Genomic DNA, 11,669 nt, shown 5'->3' on the forward strand with positions numbered 1-11,669 from the left:
ATATGATTACTTATTATTTAATGCATGAGGTAATAAAAAACTGTCATATATAAAAGTTATGCCATATAGAGCGACTACTAACAGTCCTTACTATAAATAGCATTATTCTTCGAGAAAATGCCCAACCCAATATTTGAGCAGTAAGAACCACGACAGATGTGCTTTCTATTATATTAGTGCATGCAATGAGAGTATGAAACCACATCTATACTCGTATATTGACCAAAAGAAAACAGAAAAGACGAGGCCAATGAAAAATAATCAGCATAAAACGTAGCACTGCAGCAGGGAAACGAAATTTGTATAAAGTAATTATGATGACAAAATAATCGAAACTACGCGAAACCCTCACAAGGGTTTATGTACAAAGAACGGGCAAATCCTTATGGTTGTATCTGAAGACATGGAAAGAGATGTTTTTATATCAGCAACAGAAGCCCAAGCTTATGGAATTAACCAAAATCCATTTTTGGGGCGCAACAAGAATTTGTATCCTCAAATCATATCAGAGGGGTTTATCATGAATCCACTGACTTTTGCCGCTTCTGTTATTGCTGCTGGATTGGCCGTAGGGCTTGCTTCTATTGGACCTGGCCTCACAAGCAGCAGCTAGTTCAGGACTCCATTTGCTAGCCTCACGGATAATTACATTACCCTCGGGCCTTTTCCACAGAAAAGGGGAATCTTGTGTTACAATAAAAGCAGAAGTGGTGTGGATTATTCAAGAATCGAAGTTCTCACTATATAATTGTATTATTGCAGCGGCAGACACAAATAAATAAATAAATAATTGCATTCTTCATATTGCAATTCCTGTTGATTCACGAATGATCTCGAATATCCCTATTAGATTTTCTATACTCAATAAAACTATGATGCACCATTCCAGCAAATCTGACTTTCTGTTTTGAAGCACTTCTTGAAGAAAATGAATGTTATGCTGCAGGAGACAAAGAAAGTGTAATCGAATTCAGAATCAAGATAGTGTAATTCAAGAAATTACACGACTTCAATAGATAGTTACAGCAGAAAGGTTGCAGAATATGCATACCTCAACAAATTTTAGCTTAAAATCAAGGTTTCCAAATCGTTGGGCGACCTCATATTCCTCTCGAAGGTAGTCTAGTATCTGAGCATATTTAGCATCTCTCCAAGCTATTTCTGATCTGAGCAATGAAAAATTATGGATTTTAGATACTATCGGACGAAATCTTAAGGAATACAAAGTCACATAAGCAAAAAAAGACAAAAGGCTTAAATTTAACTAGGTTACAAATATGGGGATCTAAATTCGAACTACCAGAGACCAGTTTATTCTTAGACAGCTCATCAAGCACTTGTTTCCCAGGGTGACCAAGCTGAGTCAAGTCAGAGAAAATAGACCCCTATAAGAGAAAGCGTTATCACTATATCAAGTGAAGCAGCGGCTAACAACCTAGACCCACTTTTCATTCCATTTTTGGAATTTGATGATCTATAAACCGAACGATCGGCTCATGTTTGAGCATGATGAAACACTTCGGGAGAAGATAAATTCGTTCCTTGTAGTCACTTATTTATAATCCTTCCATATTGTGGCATTGCTCCCCCCCAACTTTTGGCGATTTTAGATTAAACGCGTTGACTTAGTACTATGCAAGCTTTAAAGACTATCATGTGATATCTCAAAGAATTTACAAAAAAGTCACCTAACAAATAGATTAAAATCCGATCTAAAGTTTCACAATTTTTTCTACTCCTAAATTTTCTGCAATGAATTTATAACCTAAACCCAAACAGATAATTTTGACATTAACTAGAAGAGGCTCAACTGATGATGACAACATCAATAAGCATCAATAATAGAGAGAGAAGCAAAACCTTGTGAAAGCTCATGCTTAGAGTGTAGATGATCAAACCCGAGCAAAACAACAAATGTGGAAAACCCTAAATCGAGTTTACACTATTTTTTTCGTGTCTTTTATGTACAAGTCATCTCTAATATTAATCAGTATTCATACGGACAACACATGAAGTAAAACGCATCGATCCCATTTCATTACGCTTCGTGATTTGCAGAAATACAGAACCACATATTGGACTTCGACCTAAAATCTATGGGAAAATTACCTCTCAAAAAGACCGACTTTGAGAATCACATCAGCTAGATTTGAGTTTGCCTTTCCAACAAGTTGAAAGAGCTTCTTCCTATCCATTGTGAAAGTACCACTTTTTTCCATACCACGATTAATATCTGTGAACTGTTCAACTATACCATCAACCTGAAACCGAGAGAGATTATTAACTTGAATTAAGCTTATTAAGACCACATGACTAACGTACAACCACCATCGTAAGTTAGAGGCAGTTGCAAGCAAGAAGTTTCTACAGAAGGCTTTTAAAAGTTTGCTGAAGCAGAATAATACAGAAGAAGGATAACATATCTAACTATTTACCTGTGAGACAAAATAATCCAACGCTATACTTTGTCCAAGCACGCTGCTAATTACGCGGATACTATCTACGTCTAGATTTTTCAGAATAATGTGATCTGGACCTCCCTGCATATCGTCAACCAACAAGGGCTTCTCTTTTATGGCATAATCTGATGGTAAACAGAAAAGTAGACTATGATATTTATGTAATTCATGTTGTGTGAAAATTATAGACACTGAGGATGCTGACATTCATCCTATACAAATTTAACAATGTTTGTAAAATGTGACAAATATTGACGAACATTTATGGAACCACAATAGTCATATAATTCTAAACAGCATAATGAAGTGTTAAAAGCATTGGACCTTTCATAAGAATTGGCAATTGGGTTTGACTTTACTTGGTAGTTTCATTTTTATTCTTTCGGCCTCGCTATTTCCTCATTTAATGTTTATTGGCAACTCCTAACCCTAGTGTTATATTGTTCGCGAGCGAGCATTTTCCTATTGTCAATTTTACAAAAAAAATCTCTATTCTCTCTTCTTCCCTCCCTCTCTTGTGTTTACCCGGCAGGTTCGACTTTTATAATTTCACATATTGACTGACAGTCAAAAAAGGGAATTCAATATTCACATTCATCAAGGATACAACAACAAACTAAAAGGGTATTTGGTGAGGATTAAAATTAGATTTTTTAGTAGATTGTGATAGAAGTTTTTGAAATGTGTGGTTGAAAAGTTGTGGGATCGGATGTAATTCATATTAATTATTAGTGTTTGTTTAGTACTACTTTTAAGTGCTTGTAATCCATAGGTCCTAAATAATATGTGGATAATAAATGGATAGTACGTTATGGGTCCTATAAAATGTGTAAATAAAAATTATGTTCGAACAGCTAAAAAAAAAAATGTTAAGCCTTGCCAAACATGCAATAAGGCTAAGAGAATGTTTGGATTTCACTATAAGTTGCACAAAATATAATCATGATAGAAATGAGTGGTGAATAAGTGTATGGTAATTATGGGTTCTATGAAACGTGCAATTAAAATTAAAGTTTGATTTTGACTTTAAAATTAGAATGTACTTGTAATGTAATCCATACAAGCACTTATTCTTAATACATTGGGATTAGCTACATATATCCTTTTTGTTACTATGTTCGGTTCAACAATATACCCTACGTAAGATATATAAGTGTGTTTCTACGTAAAACACTCTCAACTTTGGGGTGACATATCTCCATGTTATTTTCTTTAAAATCTACAAGAGAGGTACACTATAATGGACATTTGACTCCTTGGCCATTATAGGTCACAATATATCAATTAAGAAAGCATACATATGATGTTTAGCAAAACAAACAAGAAACTTAGCCCCCGTTTGGCCCCATTTTTTAGAAATTAAAATTGGTGGAATAGTATTTTTTTGAAACATAAGTGGTTGAAAAAGAAGGAAGAATTTTTTATTTACGTATAATATTATTTTATGAAAGATTGTGTGGTTAAAAATAGGAGAGAGAAAAATAGAATGAAATTTAATGAGAATTTGGCCCCATTTTTTAGAAATTAAAATGGGCGAAATAGTATTTTTTTGAAAAATAAGTGGTTGAAAAAGAAGGAAGAATTTTTTATTTAAGTATAATATTATTTTATAAAAGATTGTGTAGTTGAAAATAGGATAGAGAAAAATAGAATGAAATTTAATGAGAGACAAATGGGGGCTAAAAGGAGTCTCACCGTCTTTCTTCATCTCAGGAAGCAATCCAGAAGCATGTCGTCTAACATGTTGTAGGTAGTATTCAGCTTCATGATCCTCTACATTGAATAGGACTGCCGAACCATATTGGAAGACAACCATGTAACGACAGCAACTATCATTCTCTTCAATTACGCTTCCCTAAAATGAAATGTTCATTTTTGCACGAGGCATATTTACCAAAAGCAATTCAACAAAAAAAAGTTTGAAATTTTTTTCATACTCTAGTATAAAAATTGATCTATAAGCAGTCACACTTGCTCATTCCAAAGCCATTGAAGAATATAAATGTAAACTCTTAAACACAAACATTTAGTGGTGGCAAGATTAAAGGATGAGTGATATCAGAAGTTTAAATGTCGATTAAATAAACTTAATTCATAACTAATAATCAGATCTCCCATGTATATTTCATAAGTTATCATACTAAACAATTTGACAAGAAATATCAAAAGTTTCAAATTTTACAAGTAAAAAGAGTGCAAGGGTTGACCTAGTGGTTAACTTTTCAAACCTCTTTCCAAGTTCAAGTCTTGTGGTTGAAAAAAGAGAGAGAGGGTACCCAAGAATTAAGTGAGAATAATCTAGTACCAAACAAAGACAAGATCGTCAATTCTACTCCAGTAAAGCAAGGTACTACAACGATGGCAAAATTTAGAATGCAGTTTCTCCCAGCACCCCAGTGAGTGAGACATAAAAAGGGTCATGGGCATATTTTGCTAATTTCACGTACATAGAAAAAGGGGGTTTTGTGTAAGGCTGAATTTGGAGGCTAGCTTAAATACCAAAAAACACAAAACCGTATCTCCAGATTTGGAAGAGGCTAAATAAAAAAGTCTGTATTATGTGGGTGCAGTTTTTGTCCCACGTTCTTAAAGTTTCAGAAAATAATGTGATGCCTGTACTCCAAACTGAAGTCCTTTTGATTACTGAACATATTTACCGAGTCAGCAGGAACTGCAATTTTATTTAATCTCGTGTTTCCTTAAACTATTTTCAGTTAATACAAATCTATCACTATTTTGGAGAAACTAACTATTCACTCAGCATGCATGAATGCATAAGACATGTATAGCATGTGGTATGCGAAGTATAAGGGGACATTTGAAAGGGTTTCATATTATTTAATCTGATTTCAATACTTGATTGACTTTATCTCCCACTGCCATACTACATCCTCCCCCACCCCTTTCCCGCCTTCTGGCACATCCACACTCCCGCAAGAAAGTTTTACCTCCTTAACATTGTTATTAAGAAGAACGTATAAAGAAAACAAGTTAAAATAATGGGTAATTAGCACAAAACGTCCCTACCTTTCATGATTTTTGTGGAAAACGTCCCTACCTTTCGTTTTTTGGCGCATTTCATCCCTACCTTTACCTTTTCTTGTGCAAAACATCATTTTCATCATTTTTTTCAATAAAAAGCTATAAAATGACTAATATGCCTTTCTATTTAAATAAAAATAAATAAAGAACTAAATGCAATCGTAGTTCCAAATAAAAAAATTCTCCACCTCCACCTCCTCTTTTGAAATTTTTCAAAAATTGGAACTATGATTTTAATTAGTTCTTTATTTTTTTTTAATTTAAATAGAATGGTATATTAGTCATTTTATAACTTTTTATTGAGAAAAATGATGAAAATGATGTTTTCCATAAGAAAAGGTAAAGGTAGAGATGAAATGTGCCAAAAAACGAAAGGTAGGGACGTTTTCCACAAAAATCATAATGAGTAAGGACGTTTTGCGCTAATTACCCTTAAAATAATCTAATGAACATTTATATCTTGAAGTATTTATGATTGGAGGAAGATGTCTGGGTGTTTGAGACCAAAACAAAAATCCAAAATTTTAACGAGACATAAATACTAGAGTATGCAAATTAAAATATATTGAACCATAAAATTAGTTATTAGTGTCATCCACTGCATATAAATTCCACATCATTCTCTGTAGACTCACAAATCACATTGTAAGGCATTTGTAGTGCTAGGAAATAGTAAGAGAAGCATTCAATGGACAACATTTAGTCAGTTACAACTTTCCAATGCTGCCTACGCAAATCCAAAGGCAACTAGTAATGGCTGCATGGTCAAAATGCAGTTTCATCAGTAAGGTTTCGGGCCCCCTTGTTGCCAGGAACTATTAAAATAAGTAGAATGCAGGTATATCAACTCTTACAGTTTGCAGTGGGAGATTGCAAAATCTGAGAGCAATATAGTTTGATGAACGCGAGGTGGGAGGAATCATATTCTTTGAATTCTCCGCTTGCATGCTCTTCAAATCAACACTGTAAAAACCATGAATCTGAGAAACCAGGTAAACGAGATAGAAATCTAACAAAAAGGAAGTAGTGACACAGGAATCCTGAAAAACACAGACATGATCATGCACATAGATTTAACCAACCAAACAACTGACAGAATGCGTGCAGTGGTTATTTACAACTTCCATGTGAATTAGACACCAATCATTCAAAACTCTGGAGTATGGAAGGAGAAACAAAAATATAAATTTGCAAGGTCACAATGTATTCCAACACGATAAAAATATAAAAACTGAAAGTCGTCATTCTGTTATTCAGCTGGTGATCATGCTTCATCAGCTATGGCTATGAGAAGTTACGCCTTGTGAATGGTAACTTCAGAAATTTGTATACAGATGTTAGCACAATTCTGAACAAATGTAAAATGTAACCCAAAAAATTGCTCATATGATTGTGAAAACTATTTTCTGACTTCACTTAGTCCAGGCCTGCTATATTGGAATCTCCAATTTACATTATTTGTATGCTCTGTATACCATTTATATCAGTAATGGATGACCCTCCTGGCTACTTAATAACATCACTGAGTTGAATAACAAAGAGAATTAGTTGATTCAAGTTTGACCATCTGAGAGAAAAATAAATCAGAATGCAAAGAGTAGCGGTTGGCTGATAGCAGTTCAACTTTGTTCCCTGTCATACTCAATTATCGGAACGAACTTGAAAAGTTCAAGGCTTTGATGAGAAAAGGAAAGTCTATCAAAGAAAATAATCGGCCAACTTCAGTTAGGCGACTGATGAAAACAAGAATGGTGAAGATAATATTATACAGAATAGTCCAGTTTTGTCCAGAGAAAAGGATGCCTAAACAAAAATATCTGTATTCGGCAACATTGTCTTGTGCACCCAGAAAACTAAAAAGCTCAAAGTTCTAGGTTTCCAAAATGGCAGTCTTTGATGCCTCATTATATATGTTATTGTTTATTTATTTGAAATTAAAATATTCCATGATCAACAACAAACAAAGCCTTATTCTTTGTAAATTTGAGATCAACTACAAGAATCCATTTCCATTGTATTATTTACTTCACTACACCTTCTAGAAGATCCAATAAAGTACACATTTATAACCACAACAAGCCATGCTCATTTTGTTCACCGAGGTAGAAACTTCAGTGGTCAATTTCTACTAATTTCTCCGTTGTATCCTAGAAGACAAGTGCTCAAAAGAACCCTTAAGCACTTACTATAAGGAGGTGAATCTAATTTAAGAACATGTATAATAACAAGCCTCGGTTTGCAAATTTGTTCTCTCTTTAGTGATAAATATATTTGTGCAATTCTTGATTTCTTGTTTTCTTCATTCTGTAATCAATAAAACAAATTATAATATTATGTGACATTATTCTAACAATTATAACATGGTGTTTGAAGTGATTACATTTTGTTTCATAAATATGGATTTTCATATTACATCATCTTTTAATCTAATTGATGGTTGCTTGATGCTAGACAGTGGGTTGCTTCACACTCAATTATACGTCCTTGGATTAACATTTAGCAAGTACTATGCTTTTCATCACTATTTTTCTCTCTCTATCGATAATAGTTTATAATGAAATGAAATTATAGAATTGTTGTTGTTTTGTCGGCTTATTACTGAATTATTGTTGCTTGTTGGTCTGTTGCTGGATGTTGTTGTGGTATTGAATTGTTGACATATCATCGACATATCCTGTTGTAGAAAAAAGGGTATATACCATGTGGCATCTCCAACATATCGGCACTGATAACATGTAGGTTCCTCGCTGTTTTAACGCCCTAACTGAATTCTTAGATCTGACCCTGCCCTTATATATCTTTTGCTACTTAACAATATATTACCAAAAATACTAGGTCTACCACTATTCGCCGCAATTTTCTATATCAAACAACCAATAACCACACTACAGAGCGCCAAATTCATGATTACTCAGTACAAATTATACATTCACATGTACCCAAAAAAAAAAAGAAAAAGAAAAAGAAAAAAAGGAGGCTTTTGTTTAAATAAAATAAGCAACTTTTCAATAGATTTCAAACTACATAACCAAAAATTCTCAACAAATCAACATTTTTTTTCTATTCACCACCCACAGCCGTTAACTTCCCCGAAATATTGGGATAATGGAAATAAATACAGCTGAATAATAACAACTCGTTCAATATACATGAAAATAAAGTAAAGAAAATTAAATATACACCCATAACTGAAAATAGAAGGAATTATATCCAATTTATTCATATGAACAATGGAGGAGAAATGAACCTTGTGCAAAGGAAAAAAGCTTTCACTAAGATTTTTCCAGTGTCCTCATTTTCCTTTAACTCCTCCGAATTGTGGTCCAGATCAAAATTTGGGGCCTTATAATCGAAATCTTCAGCATAAAACGGGGATGGAGATGGAAGCGCAGAAAATGACCTGAAATTCGAGAATCGATTTCTGGGCAGTGGAAAATTCGAAGATCTAAGAGGCGGGTTTGGACAAAATTTTGGATTTATCGATTTAGATGAAGCCATAACACGGTAAAAGAGGAGAGAAGTTCTCCATCTCCCCATTCACTGGAACTTTTTTTTTGGAAAGTTCTGTGGACTGAATGAATTTTGTTTTTGCTGTTCTACTTTTATGTGTGTTTTCGTGCTCACGTGGAAGGATTCGCTTTTTGTTCGTCATTTGTTAGGTTTAAGATTGACGAACAAAACTCAACTATAAGTGCTGATGTCAATTTTGCTCGTCGACTCCGATCGCTTATGGTTTGATTCGGCTCGAGTTCGGTGGAGCCGAATTCCATTTTGGAGTGACGTGTCGAGTCCAAGCCGATCAATGCAATTCACGGGCCGGCTAGTATATTAGGAAAATAAAAGGGAAAAAAAAAAAAAAAAATCAAACATAGCAGCTGTGAGCTGCATTTTAAAGGCAGATGTGTGTCTACCTATTAAAAGGCATTATTGAGGACTCAGGGGCAAAATTTAGAAAACGTTAAAAAAAAAAAAAAACCCCAAAAACTTGCTCAATTTGATGATTGGGGTCGTTTCTGGATTATTTGGTGCAATTGAACTGTTACCCATGGTTGTATGATGTTGCTGTAGACTCTATTAGGACCAATTTTGTGATTCAATGATGCGGGGATGAGGAATTGAAGGAGGCAGATCTGATTTCGTTCGATGCGCTTGTGCGTGGACTGCTTGGTTCAATTCAACCTTGTTGGTTCGAAATTGGCAGTGACCCATACGTCTATTGGATGCGCCATGAAGAGACAGTTCTAGGGGTGGTGGTCCGCCACCGTGGGTAGTGTTTCTAGAGCCGAAAATTGGAGTTGAATGGTCCGAGTCCGCTATTCGTTTTTGTTTGCGTGGGCAGCTTCTTTGACTGGAAATTTCAAGCAGATCTGATGGAGTTTCGGCCATTAGTTGGGTGGGTTGGAACAAGTGAAGTGAGGGCTTCAAGGTAGGGTTGGAGTTGTGGTGGCCAGAATTGGTGCGTTGTTCGTTGTTTGTTGCATGGGCAGCTTCTTTAACCGGAGATTTCAGGCAGACCTGATGGAGTTTTGGTCATTGGTTGGGTAGGTTGGAATGAGTGAAGTGGGGGCTTCAATGTGGTATGTTGGTCGACGACCAAGGTGGTCGGAGGTTGGAGTTGTGGTGGCTAGAAGTGGTAGCTCAAAATTCTCAAAATTCACCTTCTTCCTAGAAATTTCAGGCAGTTTATGCAAGAAAATTAGCTCGATTTTGTTGTGATTTGGGGTTGTTGTTTGTGTAGAGATGTTAGGGGTTGATGAAGAGATGGTGGTGGCGCAAAAATCCGGTGGCTGTGGTGGCCGGAAGTTGGCTTCCATGGTTGGGCCGAAATTTTGTGCCTGAGGTCCTCAATATTGTATGATCACGTGTTTTCGATCCTTAAGTTTGAATTAGAATCAGAAAGGTCCTAATCGTGACCATTTGTGCAAGTTTTTAAATTTAAGTGACCATTAGTGAAACCGCCTGGAACTTAAGTGACCGTTTTTTAAAGTTTTAAACTTTAGTGATCGTTTTGTAATTTTTTTGGTAACTTCAGTGACCATTTGTGAAATTAACCCGATTTAAACTTATTTGATTTAGCTAAAAGTGGAAATAATAATACTAATAATAAGTACTTAAGATAAAACTTTTATCGATAAAAGTTACAAATTTAGCCCTTAATTGATTTAACTAAAAATCAGATTTTTTTTTTAAATTATATTTTGATCAAATTTAAAAAATATGTAGTTGAAAAGTTAAAGAATTGTGTGACTTTAAAATGAATTATTGACTTTAAAATGAATTATTGACTTTGTCTTAGATTTTTATCAATGTCTTGCTTAATTTAGCTAGAATTCAAATTTTCAATATATTTTGATAAAATATGTGATTAAACAATTTGTACAAGTTTGGAGTCCAAAAAATTTGTGGTTGAGAATGAGTTTTAGAAATGAGATATGCTACATGTATGGGTTCATTTTGTCAGAATGGTGCCAGATTCAAACTTGTCTGGATTTCATTGGCAATTGTGTCAAAAATATTTTTCAACTATCCAATCACAAATTGCCAAGTATGAATCTGGCACCTATCTGATAAAATGAAAATATACAAGCATGACGCAGCATTAATGTTTAGGAAATTTGGGCAAACAGGGAGTAACTTTTTAGTCCAATCAAACTGGGACTTAGTGTTTGAGGCAATTACTAATGTGTCCCCAATCTTTAATTTGATTGTTTATATTCTAAAATTTTATCGTTTTCGATGTAATAACCCGAGCCTCTATATCTGAGTCTTTAACTCATATATACTATCCGCTTTAGGAGAACACCTATTCATTTTACTCTCACGAATTTCTATCATGTCTTTGAATTTAACTTAAGTATCTTAGAAAATAAAAGTCTTGGGTTCGAATATTGCAAATTCGATAGAAAATCTGTGCAGGTAACACGGGTAAGGTTCTACCAAAGCAGATAATATGTATGATATAACGGTTTGGATATAGAAGCCCTGGTAGTTATAAAAATTGTTTACAATATGTATAAGTTAATGGCTTGGACATAGAGTTTTAATTCGTTACATTCCCTAAATTTGTTCCATGAAGAAAATAGCAAAAGGAGAAGAACATGATTTGTGTTTCGGTTTTGAATTTTAAATTCATTTTCAATTTTCTATTTTAGGATTGCTAAAAATATA

At 34.3% G+C, this 11,669-nt stretch overlaps 1 protein-coding gene across 2 annotated transcripts; it reads right to left on the reverse strand.

Moving 5' to 3' along the window:
• Positions 1–280: 280 nt before the first annotated feature.
• On the reverse strand, positions 281–9,164 carry LOC111377581. 2 transcript variants are annotated; one of them, XM_023000713.1, is made up of 7 exons: positions 8,749–9,164; positions 6,356–6,464; positions 4,155–4,314; positions 2,436–2,584; positions 2,110–2,261; positions 1,052–1,166; positions 281–940 (listed from the first exon to the last, which is right to left on the reverse strand). In XM_023000713.1, exons 1-7 carry the CDS (start codon positions 9,036–9,038, stop codon positions 800–802), a joined length of 1,116 nt encoding a protein of 371 aa, XP_022856481.1. In that variant the 5' UTR covers positions 9,039–9,164; the 3' UTR covers positions 281–799. The 2 variants fall into 2 exon arrangements, with proteins under 2 accessions (XP_022856481.1, XP_022856482.1); XM_023000714.1 differs by having other exon boundaries at positions 6,356–6,481; positions 8,749–8,871.
• Between the last annotated feature and the right edge of the window lie 2,505 nt (positions 9,165–11,669).

Source organism: Olea europaea, unplaced genomic scaffold (genome assembly GCF_002742605.1).
Source record: "Olea europaea var. sylvestris unplaced genomic scaffold, O_europaea_v1 scaffold1681, whole genome shotgun sequence".
Taxonomy (NCBI): domain Eukaryota; kingdom Viridiplantae; phylum Streptophyta; class Magnoliopsida; order Lamiales; family Oleaceae; genus Olea; species Olea europaea.

Excerpts from the sequence above, each read along its gene's own strand:
- LOC111377581 (XM_023000713.1), bottom strand. The coding sequence starts at position 9,038 with ATGGGGAGATGGAGAACTTCTCTCCTCTTTTACCGTGTTATGGCTTCA. Across the intron at positions 4,315-6,355 it reads GCAATCTCCCACTGCAAACT|GGAAGCGTAATTGAAGAGAA; the intron begins GTAAGAGTTGAT and ends ATTTCATTTTAG. Across the intron at positions 1,167-2,109 it reads AAAGTCGGTCTTTTTGAGAG|ATCAGAAATAGCTTGGAGAG; the intron begins GTAATTTTCCCA and ends TTCATTGCTCAG.